Source organism: Embiotoca jacksoni, unplaced genomic scaffold (assembly GCF_022577435.1).
Source record: "Embiotoca jacksoni isolate LCO1_2020_lvr unplaced genomic scaffold, fEmbJac1.0.p SCAF_8, whole genome shotgun sequence".
NCBI classification, from domain to species: domain Eukaryota; kingdom Metazoa; phylum Chordata; class Actinopteri; family Embiotocidae; genus Embiotoca; species Embiotoca jacksoni.
The window spans coordinates 11053063-11080911 of record NW_027185436.1 but is presented as its reverse complement, the minus strand read 5'-3'; the positions used below and the strand labels follow the sequence as shown (position 1 = coordinate 11080911).

Below are 27849 nucleotides of genomic sequence, written 5' to 3'. Positions count from 1 at the left end.
AAATTGACAGAAAGGATCAGAGAAGTGATATACATGTCTGAGGTTATCTTTAAACTCTACCGTGCCCAGAGTGTGCCAACAGTACAATCACAGGATTTACAGAAAAAACAGAAAGTCTCAGTCTTTACCACCCATGGGACTTACATCTGATGGCTTTCACACTTAACAGCAGCATTGAGATCTTTGTCACAGATGGCTCAGTGTCTGACTTTTCCTGTGCAACCATTGTGTACTTGACTCCCGACGGCTGTGATAGTTACCGGCAGCGAGTTCCTGTTCAGGTGCTGAAACTTGTTTTGTTTTTTCCCTCAGTTGTTTATAAAGGATTTGGATTGACCTAACACAACACCAAATGTTCTAAACATCTTCATCTGCCACATTTAATTAAATTTCTTTGCACATTGCATTTGATATGGTGTGGTATGGACAACTTAATGAAGGATGTTTCTTCACAGTTAGTTCTTCTTCTCTTTGTCTTGTTATATGATCTGCTTTCAAGTATTTTCAAAACATTTCAACAAACCAAAGTTCAGGCTATAAGTCACAGTCTTGAAAAGAGCAATATTATGTAACCCTTGCAGTGCATTGTGGGAATATTAGAAATTAATCCTTTTCTTTTTTTTTTCAAAATGATTTCTTGTTAGATATCACATGACTTTCAAAAACGATTTTATAAAGGGATTTTTCCTGGAGACTTTTCAGGGTGGTTATAACATCCCATGACATCAAACTTCCCTAACGGGCTGCTAAGAAAATCAGTATCGCAGATTACTTGTATACAAGTCATGTATTTGTGTCGACATCTGTCGTTTCATGTCTCATGATTATTAATGGTATACTGCTCTCTCATGTTTCTGTTTTACATTGTGAACAATGAAAAAGTGTATCTCTAAAAACTTGCTGACAACGTGTAGGAATTAAACTATTTCTGTTGTACAATATTTACCATATCTTTTGTCCCTCATTGTGTCCTCGAACCTTTTCAGGTACCTGAACTACTTTGCCACCAAGTCAAGTCCGACAGGCGTAATCCTGGATCTCTGGGAGGCCCAACACTTCCCCGATGGAGACCTGAACGAACTGGCAGCTGTGCTGGAAGAGATGGGTCGCCATGACAGTAACCTCGCCTCCATGACAACGGAACACTGACGAAACCCTGTAGTTACCATGACAATGACAGAACTCTGGAGATGATTACACGTGAATTCTCTACTAGTTGATACCGCAGCGAGGGCAAGGAAACAATTTGATGTGAGCAAAAGAAAGGTTGTCACCGTGGTGATCTTGCACCGGTTAAATACCACGGTAATCATGCCAACATGGTGACAGATAGGATGAGAGGTGTTCTAGCTGGTGCTGGAACGATGTTTGCATCTTATGTGTGTGTATTTGCGAGATGTCGCAGTACCGTGTGTGACCGAAGGAGAGATGGCCCTACCCAACTATCAGGAACAAACAACACATACTCACGCCTAAAAAAAAAAAAAAATGACCTTGTCTATAGTAACACCGGTTGTTCGCTTGCTGTTACTTTTATACTGAACAAAGACGAGCAAAGAAATGAGAAAAGAAAGCAACAGAGGTACTGACCTCGTAGGAATGGAACAGATTCATAAAGAGAGAGAAGGTAAACGGGTTACTGAGGAGTGGGAGAAGGCAGATTGAGGAAAAATAAAGAGTTAGAGACTCTTTAGATAGATTGGAGCGAACACAGAGAGAAGCTAAACGGATTACAGAAGAGAGGGAGGACATAAACATAAAATGATGGAAGCAGCGGCAGGTGATCATCTGGAAGGAAAACAGATAATGAGAGGGGAGATAAAGAAGTGACTCTTCTCTTGTGAGTCTTGGCTGTACATGTTTGCCAGTACAGTTTGTTGTCTTTATATCGTTTCTTATGGAACGCTCTATGTATTCTTCTATCCATATGTGTGGATCATTTCCTGCTAAAAAAATAATTTGGTACATGGTGACTGTCAATCAAGGGTCCTAACCAGAAACAAGCCCGAGACATCAGGTTTTTCCCTTTTGGCTGATATCATAAGTAAGACTTAAATTTATTGTAGGGTAATTATGGAGTTTGTGGCTTTCTCCCATAATGCATGAAGACATGACATCATCCAGGTCACAGGACACTGGACACAAAGTCAACAGAATTTGCTGTCTATGCTTTTAATTTTCTTTAAAAAATTAAATAAATAAAAAAAAAGCTAATCCAAAGATGATGACACTCCTGATGGGTGCAAGTAAGAACTTTTTATTGTTGCCATTTTTAGTTGTGTATGGTCGTGACAGACTTGTGAAATCATAAGGACACAGATGAGGCAAAGATCCACACCGTTCACTCTGATGCACAGTATACTACAGTACAATATAGTCAAATGTTTTGTTTTAAAGAAGTCAGCATTTCAGTATTTTTTTAATTGTACACATTTTTGTTTTATAGACAAATTTCCCATGACCGAACAGTAAAACCATTCCATGGTAGGATCGCCTTAAGCCACTGTAAGGCACTAAAGCAATGATCTTCAAGCCACAAACACATTCCAAACAAAATTCAAGCGTCGGCATACTATCTGCAGCAACGCTGCTGCTGCGCTATGCTCACAGAGAGGAGTTGTTTGGTGATGCGGAGTGGTTAACACCACGACCTCCAATTCAGGAGTCTCTCTGAAAGACTGCTTTGGCTTGTTTCTGGACTGAGTCTAACTCAGAGGAAGGACAGAGAAAGCAAAACGGGATGAACCAGAGGTGAAAACAAGTTTTTAAATACAGTAACATACAAAGTACCATGGTATTATGTGATAGTGAATTAAATACAGCTGATATCATTCATTACCGCTGAATATACCCAATATACTGATCTTATCAATCATATTTTAATTTACTAATATATATATATATATATATATATATTTATATATATATGTATATCCAGCGCACACATATATTTTGTTTTCCTATTTTTGGTGTCCCAGATGTCCGTAGTGCTGTCTGGCCACGTGATTTCATGCGTGATCACCACTGTGACTTTGCTGGTCACTAGCACCATCTAGTGGCCTTTGAGGAAGAACAGCATTTGCATCTTTTTGATTGTCTTGAAATGTGTAAATACATGAGTAACACGTTCATCCTAATGACCTTGTATTATCGTAATATTTTTGTTCAGTGATAATTATTATTTACATTAACATTATTTTTTTTTTCTTTTGCCATTTTAATCTGTTTATATGTGTGAACTGTGTGTGTACGTGTGGGGGAGGGGGGGATCTGTAACATACCAGTTACTCGCGCTTTCTCTGAAACAATTTTTCTGTCAGCAACTAACATTCCAACTCCGCAGTGTATTTATGAACAAGTTGCAAATTAGAGCTAAACGTCGACACAACTCAAGAGGCCTGTGTAATATGAAGTGTATTATATTTGTGTTTTGCAGAACAACGTTGTGAACCGAGGCTGGCTTTCAAATGTATGCATTGACTTGAATCAACAGTGTCTGATGACAAGGTGTAACTCCAATTGTCCAGATTTGAGGAAAGGAAAAAAAAAATGAAAAAAAGCCTTACGTTTAGTGGCTTTTGAATACTTGTCTGATCTTCTGGGGGACATAAACTCTATTTACCACGAAAAGGACAACATGAACATTCAGTTTAAAGGAAATGCATGTCAAATATTCCAAAACGGGAGTTACGATATTTCTGTTCTGAATTACGGAGAGACGCCATATGAAACTGAACATCAGGTATGTAAAGGAGATTCTGAGGAGAATATTGTTGGGGAAAAAACAAACAAGTTGGCAAAAGTTTAGTTTAACACCGGCACAAAAGGCCGGATCTTTACCTTGTCATGACAGATTTCATCTTGTGGTGTCCACACAAGAAGAAACCTGGGCATATTGATTTTATTTTATTTTTTTTCACATGGATTTTTCTTTATTAAATCAGTTAGAAATTATTGAAGTGAGATTCAGATCTCCTGCATCGGTGGGAAATCAGATGTAATAGAAACAGAGGCCTCAGCGTATGTATGGTTGGATTTTGGTCATATTAGAAAAGGTGTATGGTTAAATGAAAAAGGGTGGATGTTTTGTGTGTTTTCAAATGCAACTGCTGATGTAAGATAAGGAAGTCAAAGGGAAGCATTTTATAAGGATAAAAGCCTAAAACATCAAGTCATCACTTTAGTTTGTTTCAAAAAGAAAAAAAAAATATGAACCCAAAGGTCATGACAACATCTCTTTAATACAGTCATCAACATCTCTGGCAACTCAAATGCTAAATTCATAGTCACTCAAGATCTAATTTTTAACTGAAGAAATATTTCCAAGGAAAAATATCAGTTAAAAAATAGCTTGAAAATTACGTTAAAATTTGGGTAAAAAGTTAAGTTTTTAACAAAGTCTACAGTTTACCTGCAGAATAGACTTTCTGCTGACAGAGTAAATGGAAAAACGGGAGTTTTCGTATGAGGTGAGCACATGCAGGCCTCCACAAGATGATCCTTCATGATGTGAAATGAAGAAAGTAGTGTTAAGATATCAAAGTGTGTAAAAATATTTTCTATCTACAGTATGTACATACAGTTGTGTACTGTCGGCTATATTTGGCAAATTTCAGAATATAAAAAAGAGCAGTACAGTTAGATAATAGTTTGTACGTTTCAAGTTCTTTTTTTTTTTTAATTTAAGTTTCTTTCCTTTTTTGTAAAAACAGTGTCTACTATGCAAACTTGGCATTGGTTATCATGATAGAAGTCTGTAACTAGATCTGTCCTTGTAAGTGCATTTTGATTTTACTATCAGCAGTGATTTGATTTGATTGGTGTGGGATAGTGTTGGTCCATTTTAGCTAATTCTGGCACGCTTCATGAGTCTTGCTCAATCTTGCTGAATGCTTGCCTCTCTATCTCCTCTAATTGTTTTCTGTACAAAGTGTAAGAAAGAATTTTTAAGACAATTAATAAATTATATTTATAAGCAATGCTGAAAATGTGTAGTGCATTTGGTGGCTTACTTCAACATAACCGCGGAGAGACTTACATTTCTCACGTTTCGCCGTATGGATCGCAGGTTGTGCTGTGATAGTAAGGGGATGTTCAAAAATGCAGTTTGTTGACCATATATACTGAAAAACATATATATTATATAATAAATCATATTTATGTTTTTCAGTGAAACTCATTTGTTGCAGACACAATAAGTAGTTGAATAAAGTAGCCTGAAGGGTGGCAATTCAAACAGAAAATCCTTATGGTGTCACTGTTTAACATGCTGTGTGCTCCGCAGCATCAGCGGGTTGTAATGAGGCATGCTGCTTTTTCTTTTTTTCCTTTTTTTTTTTAATAACGAATAAAATATGGAGAACATGCCTTAACAGTGAGAGGCGCTGCCAAGTGACTCGTTAGTATGCAGCTCATTCAGGCACCACAAACTGTGCATCAGCCACGTGGATGAGTGAAACACTTTATTGGGGGAATGTTCAACCTTTTACTGGAAAAAAAAAAACAACCCACCACTTTCTCTCACAGACAACTACAGCAGGTACAGATTAAATAAGGCACAACACCCATGAGGAAAGAAAGGGCATTTATATCACAACAAATCTGTCACACCCAAATCCTCTGAAAGTGACAAGCACCCCATAATTTTAGTTGACAGAGACCAAAAATGAAACTACTGACCTCTGAAGGAAAGTTTATCAAGGATTTTGCTAATGGACTATGAAAGCTAGAAATGAGTCGGTGCCATTTAAGGGAAATCTTAACTGGCACTCGGTGACAGCAGACAACTGTGGAAGACTTAACAGCCTGTTAACTGTGATGATGAAAGGCACTCGGATTCACCTGGAGGACCATTTGATGCTGAGGCTGCAAGGCTGGTTACGTCCTCTAATAGTGGACTGCTTCTATGTGAGAAGTTGGTGTAATGGAGAAACTCGGCTGATAGAAGCAGGATGATTGATTTTTTTTTGTGTGTGTTTTTTTTGTTTTTGACTCAAGTGCAATTTGGTTTCACTGTGACAGTTGCAAATGGTTTATTGTGGTGAATCAGTAACATGTACTTTAAGTGACATGTTTGAGGAAGCCCAGTGGTCAGGAAAAAGTGACCTTGTCAAGTTCACAAGGTAATAGATGTATAATAGTTTGGAGGTGTCTAGGGTGTTTTTTTTGTGTGTTTTTTTTTACCAATCAATTTGTCAACAGTGCTGTGTGTTTCACTATGAAGTGAATGCTTCCAGTCCCGCTGCTTAAAATACACATTCCCATCATTAGCCTCGTTATAGGAGCCACTTTATATAATTGGGAATGACAGAATGAAAGCAATTCCCCATGATAAATAGCTCGTGGTACCCCTAAACTAACACAATTCCACACATTTATACCAAAGATCACTACATAACCAAAACAAGAAGTCACCACTACAGTTAAGAGTAAAGCAGTTTCAGATTGCCTTGAAACTTCCCTTCCTGTAATTGCAGCGGAGCACCTGCGGGGGGCACTGCTCTGCTTCATCGTTCCCCTGATTTAAAGCCTCCTCCTCTCTGGCAGGTTTTGTTTTAGATCCGAGGGCATTGAAACACAGAGGCCTTCAGTGCCCTAATCCAGGATTTATTTGGACACATACACGTTATTTTTCCACATGTAGTCTTAAAAAGTTTGACTTTTACATGGAAAATGCACTTTTGCAACTTAATTTAGCCTGTCACAACTAAAAAACAAAAAAAATGTACCTCTTCCTTAGTGTCTACAAATGTTACCGCCATAAACAAAAACGTGTTAAAGCCTCAAAGTAATTTTTTTTTCTGTCACATAGTGTCAGTTGTTGTAACCAAAAGCAGTCAATTTAAGAGGGATCAAAATGTATTCAATTCAATTATAATATAAAGCCAGTAGCGGGGGTGATAGCGTTTAGAAAGGAGGTATTATGCTGCAGTAACAGATTGCCTTGACGCACTTCCCTTCAGTTCTATCCATCAGACCTTCATCTACAGGTAGGGTTGCTTTCACAGAAAGCAGTGATACAGTATTCCACTCACTGGTCAGTAGCCTGTTTGCGTATCTCTCCTGCTACAGTGCCAAGTCAAACTCTGCCTCTTTCTCCAAGGCCTTTGGAGCACGTGAACAGGAACCTATAAACTGGTTTTAGAGTCCTCACACTAGTCTGAAATGAAATTGTCTCATCTTCTTTGATGGACAGAACAGGGCCATTTAAGACCTGATTGTTTTTAAGGGGACTTGGGTTGCAGAGTTCTGGGCATTTGGACTCAAAAGTTTGTGATCATGTGATCTCCTAAATGATCTTCTTGCTTCCGTGTCCCTCTTCCTTTTTTTTCCCCAGAAACAAAAGGCTTGTACGGCTTGGACCAGAGCCAGTGTGATTGTTAGAGCCCTTTCTATGCGTGTAAACACACACCTGCCAGTGTCCACTCACAGCTTGATATCCTGTGATTCTGACATTTTGGCAAGTGTCTTTTTGACCCGTAGGGCGGTGAGGCGGCAGGCTGGGTTGTGGGCCCAGCACTCTGTCATCAGCTTCCCCATCTGTCTCAAACACTGAGGAGACACAGATTAGCGTTACGGAGGTCATTCATTAGTGTGTGCATTTGTAATGGGACATATTTTTTTTATATATTTCACCTCATCACTGGTCCATCGATTAGGAAACGATGGTCGTAGTTTCTTGATGCAGACTACCTCTCTCATGTCTTCATAGGAAGGGTCCGTAGGAACCAGCTCATGGTACGGTAACTGATACTCTTCAAGGATCCCTACCATGAATAAATTACAGAAGAAACGCACTCTGTTCAGGTGCAGTCATGCTTTTGGAAGGTGTTTTATATATATATATATATATATATTGACAATATTTACCTCCTGACACACAGCGTCGTGCAATCTCCCAGAGAATGAGCCCGAAGCTGTACATGTCGGCCATAATGTACGACTGAAAATGACTTCTGTTTAGAGTCTCGTCCAGGACCTCCGGAGGCATGTAGCGCTTTGTACCGACTCTGGTATTGGGAGGGATGTCGACCTCATTTGTGTCACTGCAGAGCCAGGGATCAAAGTAATCATTTTAATTAAAGATGACTTAGTTACGCACATTACTAAATCCTCTGAAATGAAGTTCAAAATACTTTAAAAATATTTCCAACCCCCTACCAAGGCTTAAGTAAGCAAGACATGGATTGAAAATCAGGAATTTAGGAGGAACTTTCTGATGAATCTTTCTAAATGGGACATACGATACACTCACCTGATAAATTTGACCGCCAGTCCCAGGTCAGCTATACAGCAGGTCCCGTTTCTTTTCACCAGTATGTTCTTACTCTTCAGGTCTCTGTGAGCGATGGCAGGTTTGCCCTGGGTGCCGAAGATCTCTGTGTGCAGGTGACAGAGTCCTGACACGGAGGAGTAGGCCAGTCGCAGCATAGCTTTGTTGTCTAGAGTGGTTGATTTGAGGTAGTCGTACAAAGATCCATTTTCATGGTAGTCAGTGATTAGATAGAGTTGGGTCCAAGAGCCAGTTCCTTTAATATCTGCAGCTATAAAACCTGTGAATGGAGTGGGCAAAGAACAGATGGAGGATGAAGAGAGAAAGACTTTCACAGGCAGGGAGTAACAATGAAGCCGTTTCGCCCCCGCCCCCCTGTGTAAATCTCCACATCAATAGCTATAAATAAAAAAATTAAAAATTAAAAATAAAAAATTGTGATTATCCCACTGTAGACACATTTTAGGGATTTAATTTTTGCTTTAGCTCCAATAATTATGGTAGACATTACAGAAACGTTGTTCTCCCTTCACTGTGAACTACACCGTTGCACTAGTGTGGTTATAAGATTATTAATGTGTCAATTAGGTTCAATCAAAGAAGTCCGGAACATTCTCAAATGAATTGATTCACTCAACATGTTGAGTATGCCTGTTGTTTTCAAGCGAAAATGTGTTGCTACTAGTTATTCCGAGACTGTAGTTCTGTTTATTGTAAATAAACCCTTGGAAACAATCTTATTACAGTGAAGTTAAGCGAAACAAATGACTGGACTTTAAAACGAGACATCGCCCTAAGAACAAGCCGAGAATAAAATTGTGAGCCATAAACTTCAATCAGATAGAAGCAAATTAAGACAAAGCTGAGTGACGCCTGAATCCAGTCAAATAGCATAGTCAGCAGTTAATCCTATTTACGCTAATCTTGGTAACTTTCCATCTTGTATGTTAAACACGTAGACTGTATATAAAGGGTTAACACTAGGTTTGTGGTTTGTCTTCGTTACAGATCAATTTCAAACAAACAGTATCGACTGTGGAAGGCACCATTATGCATTGCAGCATCTAGTCTACCTTCCAGTTTACAAGCAAGTGATCTTTGGCCCCTGTACTTAATTACAATGCATCTTGTGTTGTTTTCTTATGCAAGCTTTGGTTTGCAGTCTGCTGTTGTCTACTTTAGAGTTTGTTGTGGTGTGCGGTCTCTTGGCAATAGCTGATCTGTTTTGGCGCCGAGTGTGGTGCAGAATAATGGACACACTCCAACTCGAACCATTCCGTGTTTTTAATCATTTATAATGGCTGATTTCTGCTTTTTAAACGTATTGCTCCGAAATACAGACATATAATTCACTTATCAGTAATATCAAAGGTCTGTCAATAAACTAGTTTTTTCCATATACGAACTTCAAACCCAATTACTCCATCCTTTAGGTTATTATATAGAATTGTTTAGAATTACCCATTGAGCACTTTTGTTCATGGCAATGGGACGCAAAGAGTACACTGTAACTAAAGATGATCATTTTGAGAAATAAACTAATAGATTAATAGAGAGGTGCACAAAGACAAGAAGAGTGAGGATTAAAAGATTACAGAGGAGTCGGGTGAAAAAAAAAAAAAAAAAAAGAGAAACTAGACTTACCCAGTATGTTCTCATGTCTCATTAAGACAGTCTGGTAGATTTCAGTCTCTCTGAACCAACTGGCTTCCTCAGTGGTGAAGAAAACTTTAACTGCCACCTTCTCTCCCCTCCACCTGCCCATCCACACCTCTCCATACCTCCCCTTGCCTATCTGCTTCACCATCTGAATCTGCTTGGCTATCGTTCTCTGGACCTGAGGAGGAGGAGCAAGACAGAAAATGCTTGGAAAAGGTTTCCCATCTGGACTATGTGTTTCAGCCCATTCATCAATGTCCTTGTGTTTTAAAATCGACACCCCAATGAAAGGTTCATTGACCCTCTGATGGACGTAGAAGCTGCTCAGCGAAATCAGGAATTCGCACACTAGTTTTCCAAAATAGAGAAATATTGATATTACAAATATCATTTAGGTATGAAATTCAATACCGTTATCTCACCACATGTGTCAAAATCTAATCAAGAAGAACCAATGGGCAATAATGCATTTTGAACATCCATGGAGCATCTTTGTGATGTAACAGGTGTTTAGATGCAGTGTAAGTATCTCACCAACAGAGGGAGCCCCGAGCCAGAGCCAGAGCTTTGTGATTGCTCTATCAGGTCCTTGAGAGATTCTCCAGGAGGAATGTAGGTCTCGTCCTGTTCAAGACCAATACTGTACCGAGGACGAGACTCCTGTCGCTTATACCTGTAAAACAGCATCATACAGCACATGCTCTTACAAAACTCCCATAATATTCTGACAAGAAATATGCATACAATATGTTTACTATAATCAGATCCTACGAAGAGGTGCAGTAAACCCGAGCAGAGTGGTACAAAGTTTGTGTTTGATTGCGACATGTAATTTACCTGAAATAACAGAATACAATGACGACAGCCAATATAATGCTGCAGACAGTGACTGAAATCAGCAAGGCCATGTGGTGGATCTTCCCATCTACATAGACTAGAGAGAGGAGGATGAAAGAGAAAAATCGCAAAATGCATTAAAAAGTAAATAAATCACAAAACATCAAACACATTTGTCTTTTCCAAGCTTTCCCTCCATTTGTTGATCATGTACTCTGATGCAAAGCAGCAACTGCTTATTCTCAAGAAAATGCGTGTAATCATTTTCGAAAGAAATTTCAAAAGATTTAGCTGAAAAAGTTACATTAGAAAAAAAAAAAAAAAAAACGTCAAATCAACATTTCGGATTGCCCAAATACCAACAAAATGTTAACAAACAGAAAATTATATCAAGTATATTTACAAGTCACTTGAAAGAACTGGTGTACAGCAAATCATGTACAAATCATATTTCACTCATCAATTTTTCATTTTCTTCTGGCACAGGCTCTCGTCCCTCAAGGCCGCCGTCAACGGCAAGAGGAAGCCCTCAGCCTAGTCGATGAATTCCCCTCCTGATCCCCCATGATAGGGTTTCAGATTGATGAGTCTGCCCTCAGTGTCTGCTGGGGCTGGTGATTTCCCTGGGAATCTAGGCTTACTGTCTCTCAAATACACAATATGACTCTTATACACACACACACACACACACACACACACACACACACAGTATAGTGTGCACACAGTACACAACTCAGTACCTTTGGTGGAGCTCCAAGACTGTTTGACAGTAACTCCCTAACACTGCCCCCCCCCCCCCCCCCCCACACACACACACACACACACACTTGAGTCTTCTTTGACTCTCTGACAATGTCATGATATCTCTGAATCGTGTGTGTGCTGTAACACCATCAGTCACAGCTCTTGGTCCTCTTTATCGTCGTCACGGCCGTACTGTCAACTGGAGAACAAGTGGCTTCTTAAAATCTTTCTTGTCTATCTTTAATGGGCAAGAAAGAGTTGCAGGAGGGATGAGAGTGGACAGATATACATACGAGGTGGTTTGAGTGGAGGCAGTGTTGGATGCAGGTTTTTGTTACAGTAATCTTCATCTCTACAGCACTCGAGTGATCTCCTTTGACGCGAGTTCCCCGTGTCCTGGAAGACAGAACAGTCATTAAATATGTGACATTGTTTATTTTCACCGTTTCATATCATAGTATACTGAAAAGAGTATTTCTAATATTTTAGATGGTTGACAAAAGGGGGATTTTAGATTTTTATTTTTTTTCAAAATGAATCTATAACCTATAATTAATCAAATTAGTCCAAAAAAAGAAATAACCGACAAAAAAATAATTGTGATTTCCAGCTTTAAATTGAATTAATCTCATGTAAAACAACTCGTGTAAAAGGGCTTACAAATAGTGTATGCGTTTATGCATATAGTCAGGTTAGAATTTCATGCTTTACTCACGATGTCTCGTATAATTCTTAACTAAATACATTTCGGAAGGATCTTTTCTAAAAGGATGGAAAGAAGATGGTTGCAAGAGAAGTGGAGATTATGTGGATTATGAAGTTAAAGTCATCAACTCACCCTACACTGAAAGTCTGATCCGTCCCGCCCCAGGCAACCTGCTGTCTGGACCGGTACTCCTCCCTCCTCCCCCACCATGGTAAAACAGTAGCCATCCGTCCTGGAAAAGCAGATTTTACCACAATAAGTAAAGCAGCCAACAAACATACCCATAACGAACCCACAGTGCAGCCCTTGATAGCTGATAGCAATGTAATACTGTGTATGTGTGCATGTTAAATTTGCTGGTGTCGTTGTTTTTAAAATCATTGCTTTCCCCACACTTTACCTGCATGTGTTATTGGTTGAATCTTCTGGGCAGTGATGATAACAGTGACACCACAGGAGTCTTTGGGAGGATGAAGCAGCAACTGTGCTGCCAAAAGTCTCCTTCCCACTCTCCACTGCCTCCTTGCTGGATGCTTTAAACAACATACTGTCCAATATGTTGCCTGTGAAACAGAGAGAAGGAGAAAACATGGACACAATGTTAAAATCACACGCAACATCCAATACATATATACAGCATGTTTGCGGTAGAGAGAGCAGAGTTTTATTCATATTGGTGTCATTAAAAGTATGGATTTGTGCTTCTATAGGGTGTTTAAAATATAAAACACCAGCAATATAAAAATGTATATCCATATATTTGCAATAAGGCAGCCAAATTTAGTGATTTAATAATCTGTAAAAATAACAGTGGGAAAAAAAAAGTTATACTGAGGTTGAGAATTTAATTAATGTATTTAATGTTTTATTACATTTAATATTAACATGATTCAACATACTTCCAACAAAAAAAAAGACACTCAGCTAATTCAAGCAGACATTTTAAATTGTGCTGCTATAATATCCTGCCGCTGTTCTTGTAGCCTTTCATGAGTAGGCTTGCAGGAGGCTACTTTATTATGTTTATTGTGAGAGAGTCTGTGTTTGCCTTGTTCTTGTTTGTCAGTGTCTTCTAGAGGTTGTGAGGATACTGGTCCGTTCTTTCTGTTCACAGATCTTTCTTTATGAATTAATGAATTGATTTACAAATTTATGAATTAACTCCATTAATTAATTAATCATTTCCTGACCCCGGACTAAATCTCAGCATCCACCTGCAGGTTTGAAAGTTCCTCTGAGCGAGAAGTTTAATATCTGCTGTGCCGGTGTATCCTCGCGGTGAGTCATGGGGTCAGAGCCAAGATGACAAATATAAACTCCGCGTACTCTGTATTCACATCATAAATCGTTTCCACAAGCTGGCTGACTGAGCTGAAATATAACGCAACTTACTGTAGTGAAACAGACATTGAATAAATCCACTGGAATTACAAATAAATGAAGTTAAAATTGGCACCAAAAAAAAACTTGACAAAACGTGCAACGCATAGAAAAAAAACACCCAATACTATGGAATGTGTTCTCTCAGCAGATTTATTTTTCTTACAACTGATACGGCTCCTAAGAACTAAAACAAAGCTGTTGTGTTCCCTGGTTATCCCGTTTCAAAAGGGCACCTGTTTGTCACTTGAGGGGGAAAAAAAGGATCACGGAAGTGTCTTTCCTTCACAGCTTTTAAGATTTTCATTCATTCCAGCATGATCACTGACACCAGATGCTTAACAGCTGCAAGCAAAGATGGTCCAAAACAAGCTGGAGTCTTTCCTCTCTGAAATAAAGTACTGGTAGATACAGAATCTGCTGCCCTGCTCCTCTTTCAGCCTCTTGTTCTCAAGTTCAGGTTTCTTTTTAAGCAGATGCTTACTCTTCCAAATAGTGTTTGAGTGTCAGAAAGTAAAGCCTAAGTGACGGGAGTTTTCTTACAGGTCAGAATTTTTTTAAATATTTTTAGCTCGGAAAGAAGACTTAAGTTCTCAGTCTTTGCGCAGATAAATGTGTGATGAAGTTGTTCTTGTTCGGGGATGTAAAGCTGAACAGTTCCCAAGCACAATGAAAGAACAGAAGTTGATTAGCACACCGTCTTCATGAAAAAAATGTGATGCATGAAAGCCAATATGCAACAGATGTCATGATTGTGGCTCTTGCTACAATAAAAAAGCGTATCTAGCCACACAAGTGGGCGAGTCATAACTGAATGACCTTCGTGGCTAACGTGACCCATTTAGTGTGGCCACTTTCAAATTGTCTGAAACTCTGATCATGTCTGGTGTTTTTAAATCGCTTTCTCTTTTCCCTCTCTACTCTCCCTTTCTCAACTTGTGAAATGGCACAGCAGCAGCGTTATTGATGGCACACTTGCCACTGGTGTTTAATAGTTCAACAAGAAAGCAAAGGGGCAGAACATCTACATTGAGGATTTTCACGGCTTGAAATACCCAAGTATCAGCTCATCCTTTGGTGTCGGTGATAATCTACGCTACAAGATCAAGTTTGAGTATAATACAAGCTGTAAAAACAATCATGCAAGGTCTTATGCTGTTCTGATATCCAAACTTAAAATATCTAATAACTGAAAGTACTGCACAGGTGACAGTACAATATTATTATGAAATATATCCTGAAAGCTAGTGGAACCTTTGTTCTAGTAACTGGTGTGGCTGAAGAAAGGCAAAGGGCATTTAATAATCTGAGAACCAATCTAAAGTATTTCTCTGAGTGTGTGCTGCCCGAATGGAGATATTGACAGTCTGACTGAAAAATGTATTGCTCATTACGTTTTTCATGAATTCCTATCAGCCCTCATCTCTCTATGTTCAGTTAGAGTATATTTTCAGGGTGGTTTATGAAGTATTAAATATCGGCGGTAAGTCGCATCTTCACTTTTATATTAGCTCAGCTCTCTTTAACAAAACCTTTTCCAGAGATAATTAAAGTTCCCTAATAGACTGAAATATTCAGAGACTAATACACATATTACTTGATGCATAATGCACATGTAGAATTTCTGTCTAGATTTGTTTGACTTTTATTTGTATTTTATGTGCTTTGCTGTCACTTTGTTTTGTACTTGCATGAGTTGACATTTCTTAATTTGTAGTCAGGAAAAGTTCAACTTTAAGTGGCATTACGGAGCGTGACTAAGGCTCAAAGAAAGCAACGTTACAACTAATGCTAATAGAAAGATAACGTTATGTAGCTTTCTATTTATATCCTGATTTCATGCTTTGATTTTTCTCCTTTCAATCCAGGAACAAATTCTGTTGAATGAATGATGTGCTTGTGCTCATTCATCTCATTCATGTAGGCTGTGACAAAATGTAAATGTGTACTGACAATTAAAAAGCACTGATTTAAGTCGACATTTCCTTATCAGCTCAAAGCTTGTCAACACAAAGTCCTATTTTGTTTACCTTTCTTTCATCAATAAGGAAATGCGTGTTAAAAAAAATAAAAATAAATAAATAATCCACTACAGCAGGTTTATCATATGCTGGATCAATAAATAAAAAAAACATTAATAAAAAATAACTGGCAAATTATTTTAAACAATTATAGACATTTGTCATCTAGCACTTCCCTTCCTAAATGTCCCTCTTGTACACACAGATAATGTGTTGACAATACTGCAAGAGAGGGACAGTGGGGTTTAAAGGGGTCACATTAACAATTGACTGATTTGAGAGAAAGGGAGCGAGGAAGAGTAGGAGGGGGAGAAGAATGGGGGATTAACAAACGAGAAGTGACAGAGCTGCGGGGAACTGGTGGGCAGTTTAGCAGCACACAGAGGGGATAGAGTAGAGGCCACTGGCCTTTTCCACCCTTTCTCTCACTCGCCCCACCTCCCCCTCCCCCCTCCCTCCCATCACTCCATCCTCCTCCCTAATGCTCACTCACTTTGTGTTCCGTTTGTTGCCGACCTCTTCCTCCCCCTTTCTTCTTCACTCCATATCTCTTTCTCCGGGCCCTTTCTGCTTCTTTCCCGCATGTATTCCTTCATTCAGTGAGAGAGAAACTTTGTATTGCCTCCATTCAAAGTTTTGTACTCTTCTCCGAGACTTTTTTTTTTTTTTTTTTTTTTTTCCTCTGCTCTCCCACACAGCCCCGCTTCTCTCATTCTACCACATCTTCCACTTTCTTTGCCTCGTCTTCCCTGTGTGAGTCTGCTGGATTGTCATGTGAGGTGCTGCTGTGCTGTTGACAAAACACAAAGCCTTTCACATCCATCCTGCACCTGGGATCCTCGGCTGCTGCGCCGTGTGCGTGCGTGCGAGAAAGACAGTAGGAGATAAACCCAGAGAATAGCAAAAAAAAAAAAAAAAAAAAAGAAAGATTATGTTGTTTTATTCATAAAGGCATCCTGTACAAAAATCGGATTCAGTCTAAGGTGAAGTCATTCTTGGGTGAATTTACCAACTGAATACTTTGAATTCATTACTTAATTATTTAATTTAAACTATAGCGTGGTAAAGGAACACATGTATCAAAATGCATTTCATAGAAAAACATTCTTTTTTTTTTTTTGCGGACAGGTACTTTTTATTATATTTCAGTGTGTGTCTGTGCATCTGAGATTTTATTTTATTTTTTTTTTTTTTTTAAAGTATTGTTATATTGTGAAAAATAATTTGGGTAGTTAGTAGTGTCTCAGTCAGATGACAAAGGATTTGAGGAATTGCATTATCCTCAAACTGTGACACTGGCTGCCTCACAGCTCAGCTTCCTCTTTGGAAATTTCAGGCAAGTGAGCAAGTCAACTGAAGTGATGTAGGTACTGGATCACTTCGTATCTCTATCTCGATCCAGGATCACACAATTTCATCATCACACGTTTCTGGTCTCGATTCTCTCCTTATTTTTTTGTTTCTGTATCTCTCACAACTAAACACTTTCTTGCTTTTACACAGGTCGAAAGGTAGTGAGCCGTTTGAGCTCGTCCCATCTGTGTGTGGGAGGGAGAGTGACTAAAGTAACATTTTCCGCTGCTTAAGAAAGCAAGAAGGCTCTGACCTTGCAGTGATATCTTCAACAGCCTCCACGGAATTTAAGAGATTTTATCAGATGTGTAAAATAGCACATGCATTGGTTGTGGTTAGTGAGAAAAACGTGACTTTCAAATACTGACATCAAATGAACTGTTCATGAATATTTACCAATTCCACTGGCAATTTCTTGGATAGCCTGTTTTTTTGTTCTACATTGTAATAAACTGCTTCAAAGAAACAACTTGAAACAATTTATTAATGGAATCCCCAAAAATTGCAACATATTTTAGGCTGAACATGAAGTATAACAAACCTTGCCGAGTGCCACTAACGTCAAAATGTGCTTTAAGTTAAGCAATTTGTGCCGGCTGAAATTCCCAGGACTTCACTGATACTATAATTGTTTCAAGCTCTTTCACTAAAATGGCCTTTCAGATACCAGAATTAACTTTCAAGTCTCCCCGAAAGGCTTTTTGAAGCTCGATGGTAGGAAAGAGGGGCCACTGTCAACACGCAATTAACAGCCATGGCCCCACAAACCCCCAAAAGCTGAAGGCCTCTTTTCAACAGATGTCGCTTTGTACAATTGGAAACAAAAATATAAAGAAGACAGATATGTAGATGGACAGAGGGGATAGAAGTGAGGGAATGGATATTGTGCATGAAAGAGCACGATGAAGAGAGGAGATCTGGAGCAAGATAGAGAGCCGGAGGAGGACAGAAAGAGAGAGAACATATTCATTAGTTATCCTGCCCGTGTCAAACAAGGCCTACCAGAAAAGCCCTTTCAATGAGCCCATGTAAACACTACCAGCCTCCCCCCTCCACTTAAGACACACTCATTTGACAACACTGCTCCCATGCCCCCCACCCCCCTTCTCCCCTCATCTTCCTGGTGTTTGACAGCACAGCAGTCTGTGCGGCAAAAGAAACATGGAGGGTGAAAGGTTCTTTCTCTGCGTCTTGCTCAGGCTCCCTCTCTTAAGTTTTTGCCTCTCCGTCTCTCCACATTCATGCACATCCAGTCCCTGGTCTTATCTCCATGTTCTTCGTCCTGTCAGTGTTGAGATGAGCCGAGCCATCCCACATATGCAGGAATGCGTTAATGAACCCCACTTTGTGATCTGAAAGCTCAATGCTGGGAAGCAAAGTTTGTCCGTCCTGCTGTTTTGGCTAAACTTGCTTTGACATTCAAATGCGTTTTGCCTTCGAGTGCGCAACAAAGCGCTCTCTCGTTTACACAGTTTGCTCACTCTGTTTGCTTGTTTGACCATTATATTGCGCTTGAAAAATAGCATTTACTACATTTGCATATACAGGGGCCTTGAGGCCAGGAAGGAGTTATGCATCAAAATGATGCATCTTTTTCTTCTGTTCCAGACTTTTTACACCTGGATACACCCAGCACCTTGGTTCATTCTTCTACAATGTTTTAACTCCTCTTTTATCCACTCTTCTAAAACTCAGATAAAGTGAGACTAAAAGTGCTACTTCGATCACAAGCGGACGTGTTAGAAAAACTATTTTTAGGGAGCAGTGCATTGACTTTCATTTCAATTTAGTTAAATGATTCAATCAGCGAGTCCTGTGACAAAAACTAATAGGATTATTTACATGTCTAAAAAAAGCTTCGCACCTTTCCAAGAAGCTCAGCAACCAGCATTGTAACCAATCTTCATGGGGCCAATCACAAAAGACGGGAATAATGTTTTTGGCTCAGACAGAAATCAGCTTTTAAAATATTTCCTTTACCAAAAACAGCACAATTGAAGTAGTGAGAGTGCAGATACGGGAAGCTGTTGCATTCAGCCCTTCTATCCTCCGACACAACAACATCATCATCATCAACAGCTCTTCAAACATTCCTTCATTATGTCACACTGATGAATGATGCAGTAATGAGCCAGTGCCACTCTCTGGTTATACAGCTGTCATCTGCCAGCTTTGTGCTTCGACCAGTGGGGTGTGTGCATCTGTGTAAGTCCCCTTTCATGCGGATGAGTGACAGATACACAAGGATCCCGGAACTCTGACTTATTTCCAGAGGGCCATCAGCGTTCCCTTCGGAATACAAGGAAATGATGAAATGGTCCTTTAAAGAGGTCTGAGAGAGCAAAGCAAAAGACAGAAAGGAGACCAGCTGGTCTCTTCATCAAAAACTCCTTTTCTCCTTCTCATGGCCATCTGTGTGCTCCTACTCATCACAAAACAGCCCACATTAATTCACAGACAGCGGGCATCATCCGGCTGGATCAAGTGGGCTGTGGCTGTGTACTGTTGGTAAGTCTGATGCTACTGGTTCAAATCTGACTCAGAAACTTTGTCTTCGCCTGACATTAAATTCCATTGTTTAACCAAAACAACAACTGTTAAAAATAATTTGTTAATAATATTATTGCATTTCCTGAATATTTTGTTCCGTTTACTTGGCCATGATTTGAAGGACAAAACTGCTGTGATGGAAGAGTTTAGTCATGGGACTCACCCTAATATAGACAAATAAAACTGATTTCCAAATGTTTGAGGCATTTGTTCGACTGTAACACTGAGAAAAGCTGCATGATGAACATATTTACTTTAAAACTCAAATGTCATACGTATTGAACGCAGTTGCATTTTAGAACACATGCAAAGAACGTTTATGATGTACTCCTACATCTCCTATGGAAGATAAATTGAGCTCCAAGAAGCCTTGGTGATCTCCTACAGATACCTTAAAGCATCTGCTTTTGTATTCTGTCAGACAAATGTTTATGTCACAAAGGAATGTTTCATAAGAAATAACATACAGAGTAACTCACCACGTACAGTGCCTGACACAACATTAATATATCAGTGATATTGCAAACATACTCTATTACAACACAACCTATTCTGATATGTGGCCAATACACAGCAATACATGTTTATAAAGAGTGAATACAATATACAAGAACTATTTATAAGCATATAAAAAAGTATACAAGAAAATTATCTCTCAGAAACTGACCGATTTGACAGGCAGCCTTCGTGTTGACTCTGTCAGCAAAGATATATATCTCTTAAACAAATTTCAAATCCAAACTGACCGATTTAATGTCCTATTAACAGGACTATAACAATAATCCAATTGTGCCTGGCCACCTGTCAGACCAAATCACATTACTGTATCATCATTAACTCATGCCCTCTCAATAAAGTGATAAAAGTTACATCATTAAAGAATACTGTATCATCAATCTGTTTTGTCAAAGAAAACAGCATATTTATACAATGATGCACACTTATTATAGAGTAATAAGTAGCATTGGGTTACAATACACACACCCTTTCAGTCCATTCAAACTTGGCAGCTATTTTTATCATATTGGATATGCTATTCCAATGATATCATCATGTGACTCATTGTTCCATCATGGTGGTATGCAAAAATCATGCCTATAAACTGATAAACAATGGCCTCACACCTGCCAAGTTGATAGTTGGCCATGGCAAATATAACGGCTCAGGTTTAGAATTTCACTCGGAAACACACTGTGTGGAAAAAACAGATACACTCCTCAGGCTAAGGGTGTTTTTCAAAAATAAAGGGCAATGTCAGCATAGTAAGGATATGTTGCATGTTTGGGAGATGCAGTCCTCTTAGGTTTGAACTAAAATCACATGATGTCACCTTTTGTGTGTGTGTGCAAATGTGTGTGCGTCATGTACTGCAGTGTAGTGTACCGTGAGACAAAGAAGAGAAAGAACCTGCTGAAAACTACTGAAACTATTTACAGTAAAACAACTTGGAGATGTGAAATTGCATTACTGAGCAGAAAAAGTTGAAAGTTGTCCGGGTGTGCGGAGTGTTTTTTATTTTGAGTTTCTAAAGGTTAGAAACAAGAAGGAAACTTTTCAGAATGATTTAAGATCTCAACACCGTTTCACTTTGTGGTGTCTTTTCATTTTGTCACATTTACAGAAATCAGAAAAATGTGCAATATTGCAGTCATAACCACCCTAAAAGCACTTACAAATTGAGAGATCTGCTTTAATCAAACGTCTCTCCTTTCTCAAATGAAGATTGATGCCATGGGGTGGTCAACACAACCCACAGGAACACAAATGCACCCCGTTTCTTTCTGGTGGGCTGAAAAACTGCTCCACTTTAAAAACATATTAACTCCAAGATTCTCTTATATAAATACTTAGAGAGACACAAACGTTAAATACACAGCACAGCACACCACACAGAAAGACCTTAAGTATGGTAGTACACATCCTCCAGAAGTTACTTTGCACACCAAACAGCTTTCCCCGTGGCCTTGTGTTAGCTGGGTTAGTCTGACTCATGTAAACAAGTTAAACTCTTATCTTAGTCAGAGCGTTCACTGTAATCAAGCTAAAGTTAAACTTAGATGCTGATTATTTGAGAATATCAGTTTTTACATTGAGCCTCTAGTTATTTTCACAAATGTCAGACTCAAATGACCTTTGACTAATAATTTCAGTTGATGTTGCCTCAGGGAATATACAGTATGTGCATGGAGATTTGCAACGTTCTGTTACGATAATGTAAATATATTCCTGCCACTCTATTCATGACACTCGTACAGGCTGAGAGGGGACAACGTCAATGTAATATCTTTGTGTTGTTTGTTGCTGTTTTTGATTTTGGTAAATTATAGAGACAAACTGTTGTTATCCTGGCAATCTAGAGGAGATTTACCCCTTTAATAGGTGGTGTTCAATTGTCCTTGACTTTGAACTTGGTATCTTTTTTTTTCTAAATATTGCCATGACACTTATTTCCATACAGTTTTGCATAACTTTGCACCCCTGGACTGCAGTGACAAACAAGCAATTAAAACTCTGTAAAACATACATCCGTTCAAAATACTCCATCACTTCTCAAAAGGTGCTTGCAAGACAAAAACAGTTAAATACATTTGTTTTCATTAATGTCCTTTAATGCGACACATTTTCAATATCTTACGGTTATGTCTAATTAAAACTCCACTAAGAACGTTAAGTATGAAATTTAGTCATTCTCTTTTTTTGTGTATACCTCTTTAACACGGCTTTAGAGTTAATTTAGCTTCCTTTATTCACAGCGTCATCCATTGCTGGGATTTACATTTATGTAAATTTAGATTATGTGCTCATTCAATATCAGTTTGTATGTTGTGAGTCCCAGGCTTTACCAATTGGTTGAGGAGAACAGAGTCAAGTCTGAGTCAGGATTTGCTCTGGAGCAGCAGAGCCTCAGTGCCAAACACAAATATATATTATTGTTTCAATAAAGGGTTTAAACCTTGAAGGGATGACAGAAATGCAGTTTCACTCCATACCTCTGACTCACAACATACATATCAAAGAGGGGTTTAACCACAAACTCGTGTAATTGGATACCATAAACTATAATTTGTCTCTCAGGACAAATCTAGCCTTCACAAGGGAGAATCAAAACACTGTTTTGTCAGTATGCCTTACACACACAATCATTGTCGTGCAACTAGTAGCCAGTTGCCACTTACAATGATTGCTTAGCTTGAATGATAAATTAACAAAATCTGAATTTGAGACATCCAACTGTGAGAACAAAAATCTGTGTAGGTGAGTGTTTTGCTGTGTGCCTGTTGGAGAAGAGTGGGTGTATGCGTAGGGTTTGCGCACGTGCGCATAGGTGTGTGTGTGTGTGTGTGTGTGTGTGTGTGTGTGTGTGTGTGTGTGTGTGTGTGTGTGTGTGTGTGTGTGTGTGTGTACAGGGAGGGCTGATGGTGTCAACATTACAACTGCCATGTGTTTATTTCCAAGAGTTCTGGTCTGCAGCGTTTCAGTCTTCTCCACAGGCTTAAACAGTCAATTTCCATCCATTTACAACCTGTATGCGTATATAGTCTGTGTGTGTGTAGGTGCGAGTGTGTGTGCGTGTGTGTGTGTGTGCGTGTGTGCTTTGGAAGGATATTAATGTATTTCTCATTTTCATGTGGAATATGGACATTAGTGTGTATTCTTGTTTGTGAGTGCAGTTGCGTTTGTTTACAGTTGTACGCGTCTCACTGTCTCCACTGTGTGATTAGCTCCCCATTAACCAAGTCACATATCACCCAGCAGTGGCTCCAGGCCTCCTCTGTACTATCTCACTGACCAAACATGATGTTGGCTAGACCCTTAAACACACACACACACACACACACACACACACACACACACACACACACACACACACACACACACACAATATCCACGCCCAACTGTACACCCATTAGGTACCTATCACAGCATTTTATGATTGCCTCTATTGCAAAGCCATTTGGTAAAATTGTGCATCCTGATATCCACAAATGACCTTAAATTACAGGCTATGTTTGTTCCTTTTCCACTGCCACATTCTCTCTTTTAATTGTTCATTTTCTTTCTTTGCTTGTCTGTCTTGTAACCTCTTGAAAGTAAGTAAGTAAAATATATTACCCTTACCTATAAAGATCTTTGCCTTAAACCACTTAAACTAGAAGATGAGTTAATAGAGCAGTTCACTAAAAACACAACAAGACCACAATACAGTTAAGTCCTAATTTAGGGGGAAACGATTTTCCAAAGAAAGGTGGATTTACAGATAGATTGAAAAATCTGTGATAATTTATCTTGCTACATATGTATAAATGTTAAGTTTGTACTTGTGAGGACAGATAACAATGTTCACTTTTCAGTCATCCTATTACTGACATGGATCCCTTTGCTCTCCCTTTCTCCTACTGCTCCTCGACCTCTCCATTTCTTCAAACTCAGCAATTCCAAATCTTTTGTCTGTATTCAATTTCTCTGTCTGTTAAGTCTAAACAGAGGCCCAAAACAAAGAGAAGTAACTCTCTCCCTTTCCTGTTAGTCCCAGAGCCTGGGAGTGGGTGGAGGGGAGGGCATTATGGAGGGAGTGCGAGTGCATGGAAAACCGTAAGCCTTTATAGTCCCAGCACACTGTGGCTACGACAGCCAGTTTTGCTTTGCTCTGCTCTGCCTCACCTGTTATCTGTCAATCATATTATTGTGTTATACTATGATGTGAAGAGCTCTCAGCTCACACAATGGACCCTGCTTCACAAAAATCACAACAACGTAACTATTTAAGATCGAATTAGTGTATGACTAATGTATCTAAATGCCGAGAAAGTTGTCCAACAGCCACTGTACAGAAAATGTAAACTACAAGAAGACTACTGCAAACCTCTACTCATCAGTGTAGGGACAACACAAGTGAACCTGGCAAAATATCTTCTGCTTATTAAAGTACATTTCTGTTGTAATCATTCAGGTAAAAGTTTGAAATGTTTTATGAAAACATACTCACAATTACAGACTCTAAATAAAACAGCTTTTTTTGCATTAAAGAAAATACTCTACCTCACTCACAACATGTGCGCCCGCGCACGCACACACGCACACGCACACACACACACACACACACACACACACACACACACACACACACACACACACACACTTCCCCTGCTCCAGCTGTGTCTTAAGAAGTCAGCGCCAGACCGGTAATCTGACTGGGATAGAAGTTACTGGATCTGTATCCATTACAGGATGTAATACCCCTCAGTCTCAAACTCTCCACACTTCCCCTTACTGCACCTTTTAGAGGTCATTTCAAGATGACTATTTGTATATGATTTTCTTAACCCCTCAAACTTTGTATATCAGGCCTTCATATTTATGTCTTTGCTTTGTCACCAAACTCTTAGACCCTCAACTCCTGCCACATTAGCCTTCTGGATCCCACCTTATTAACCTCCACCCGCCCACAGCAGATCATGGTTTGTGACCCCAGCTATGTCCGAGTAAAAATATTTAAGATACCCCACGGGGAAATTGAAAGGCTAGATCTAAGGTGCAAGTTTACTTCAGGGCGACAACAGTATGTTTGGACTCCAGGCAGCAACACCTTACCTCTCAGCATTACAGCCAGCAGATAAAGTAGTTCTGATGAGGTATCAGTTTCCGGCAAGTGAACCGAACGCATCCTGCCAGAAAGCTTTGACACTGAAGAGCAGAAAGCACAACTAGCAGTTTAGTACAGTGAGTCAGCTCTGAAGGATTCTGTTTCTCTTTCTTTAAAAGCTGTTTTGTTTTTTTATCAGAAACACCTCAGTCAGCTTTTCACATGGATGATAGTTTCATCAATAACTTCCTGAGACCCAAGTACCCCAATAATTCCTCACTGTTTCTGCCTCTGCGTAGGTTAAACTGAATGCTTTTGAGGTGATGATACATTAACTTCATTATTTGTGAAAATAAATGCAAATAATTGACACCTGGGCATTTAACATTGAGTCTACAGTTGGTATCTTTCACACCATGGGAACTCGCACGCACACATGCACGCACACAGAAAGAGAAAGATAATGTTCTTACATTTTACCCAGCAACTTTATGAAAACTACCATCAAGCATAAGAAATGCAAGTTGAATAGTTGTATGGCTAATTCTCAGTAGTCTGAGAACACAGCAGCAGCATGCGAGTTTGGATTATTTGGGCTAAAAACCAAAAAGTGTTCTGTTCCGTTAAAACAAAGCCTGAAATTCTGCAGAGAGCAACAGTCTCATTAGTGAGCAGTGACAAAAGCAAAGCAACTGGCAGAGCTTTGACTGTGAAAACTGATACAGCGGTGCTTATTTCCACCAAGGACAATGAAATGTAAGCTATCACGCTCGCTCTTCACTTCCCAGAACTCACATTGAAGGCTGCAGCCTGGTGTTGGTGGAAGGTCACAGATGATATGTGTGTGCGTGATTTATAAAAGGTGCATAAGTGTGTGAATTCCCTAAGTTCGCCTTTCGCCTTGTGTAATAATGAATACAATGTCCCATATACATTTGCTGCAGAGACAATGGCCTAGAAATGCTGTCGGGCAAACTGTGACCTTCATGCAGGCACAACATAGTCGCGGTCTACTACCCGTCTAAAACCTGCAATGACTCCAGTTCACCTGTGGCTATACAGCACCAAGAAACAGTACGTGGTCTAGACTTCCGTTCTGTCTACAAAGTTGTCTTGGAACAGAACAGAGTGGGAAGAAACAGGGAGCGAGATATTGGGGGGGGAGGGAGGCCGATAAAGAAAGAGAACACGAGGCACAGATAATCTGATAAATTTAAAAAAAATTAATTAATTAATTAAAAAAAACTCTTCCTACCTGCTTCATCTTTCATTCATGCATTTTTGTTTGGAAAACAAATATTTGCATTTTGAGTCACAGCTGAATTTACTGCCTTGATAATCGGTCATCTGTGTGACAACCACCAATGAATAAGCCCATTGCTGGTCCAATCAATCATCTATGTGTCAACCAATAAACGAGGTCGTTGCTACAGGCCTCAGGTGAAATGTTTTTGAATACAGTTTCTACAATATGGATCAGCTTCAGTGGGAAACATCTCATTCAGCTTTAATGGCAAAATAACATTGTGGGTAAGAGATAAAATGACACTGTTCCAGTTGTTTTTCAGATCAGTCTGCAGAGCAGTAATTAGGAGAGCTAAAACATCCAACATGTAAAAATAAAATGCACGATTTGCTAATTTTTCTAACTTGAATTGTTACGATTTTTGGGGTGCCCCAACGCAGAAAAACCCAAAATATAGCCATATTCTTCGGTTTAGTAATAAACTGTCTTTTTTTAAGCCTATAAAGATTTGTCAATAAAATTAGAGCTGTGCTGGCAGGAATTTATGGAAACGGGATTGAAGCCTAATAAAATATTCTCAGATGTTTTCAGCATTCAGCCCAGATCTGGCAGATATCTTGGACACGGAATCGCTTATATATATTATATATATCATATCTCTACATAGGTTGGGTACTAATGGATCACCTGAAATCTGATGAAACCACTGCACATCGATTTGATAGATTGCACAAGCACTAATTCAGTATTGCAGAAACAGGAGTTTAAACCTTGAAAATTGATTGCAGCAAATAAATATACTTGCTTTGTATAATATGAGGTCAACACTAAAGAAATAACAGCATGAATGACTTGCCAGAAGTAACACAAACAGAAATCCTTGGTAGAGGTCCAACTTTGCGTCAGATTTAACATATGTCTTCTTCATTGGCAGCTGTTCTGTGGCTTCTTGGACAGAGCAGTCAGTGTTACCATGAATCTCAAACATTCAGGCACTTATTCAGTTTGTGTCGATGTGTACTCATGTGCGCATTGCAAATGCTTAGATGTCCACGGCATTCAAAACAACTGTTGAATGATAAAACAGCATGTGCGAGCGAAGAGAGTAAATCAAAAGGAGGGAGTCAACTCAGCATGGACTCCATAGGAAAGCCAACTCAACAAGTGACAATGACAGGAAAGATGGACGAGAAAGAGGGGATGACATGCAACCAGAGGTCACAGGACGACCTCAGCACATAACACACTGAGTATGAGCCTTTGCTGGCTCAACTTCAGGGCTCCCAGCTGAAATAATCTCCAATGACTTTAAATAGACCAACAATAAAGAGAGGGAAGAAAAATATGCACAGACACCATCGCTCATAGGAAACACTGTCCGAAGCCTTATTGTGGACAACGTAACAGTGCAGACACTACCATTCAAATTATTTCAATTCTGAGTCAATGATTGCAAAGAAAGTCGACAGAGCACCATAGTTAAACCTATGCAAGAGA

The 27849-nt window shown here is 39.3% G+C and overlaps 2 protein-coding genes across 3 annotated transcripts in view; one reads left to right on the top strand and one right to left on the bottom strand.

Moving 5' to 3' along the window:
* LOC138192028 (netrin receptor UNC5C-like) overlaps nucleotides 1–4979 on the top strand; it is a 188402-nt gene extending 183423 nt beyond the window's left edge. For both annotated transcript variants that reach the window (XM_069139185.1, XM_069139184.1), the window contains one exon: nucleotides 987–4979. In XM_069139185.1, coding sequence (XP_068995286.1) covers nucleotides 987–1149 — 163 coding nt within the window. In that variant the 3' untranslated portion in view covers nucleotides 1150–4979. The remainder of the gene's footprint in view (nucleotides 1–986) is intronic.
* Nucleotides 4980–5447: 468 nt separating this feature from the next.
* bmpr1ba (bone morphogenetic protein receptor, type IBa) overlaps nucleotides 5448–27849 on the bottom strand; it is a 62723-nt gene continuing 40321 nt past the window's right edge. Inside the window, exons 4-13 of the mRNA XM_069139186.1 lie at nucleotides 12619–12781; nucleotides 12351–12450; nucleotides 11806–11908; nucleotides 10769–10865; nucleotides 10466–10604; nucleotides 9917–10109; nucleotides 8255–8552; nucleotides 7870–8045; nucleotides 7636–7766; nucleotides 5448–7551 (exon numbers count right to left, since the gene is read on the bottom strand). Of these exons, the coding sequence (XP_068995287.1) occupies nucleotides 7426–7551; nucleotides 7636–7766; nucleotides 7870–8045; nucleotides 8255–8552; nucleotides 9917–10109; nucleotides 10466–10604; nucleotides 10769–10865; nucleotides 11806–11908; nucleotides 12351–12450; nucleotides 12619–12781 (1526 nt within the window). The 3' untranslated portion in view covers nucleotides 5448–7425. The remainder of the gene's footprint in view (nucleotides 7552–7635; nucleotides 7767–7869; nucleotides 8046–8254; nucleotides 8553–9916; nucleotides 10110–10465; nucleotides 10605–10768; nucleotides 10866–11805; nucleotides 11909–12350; nucleotides 12451–12618; nucleotides 12782–27849) is intronic.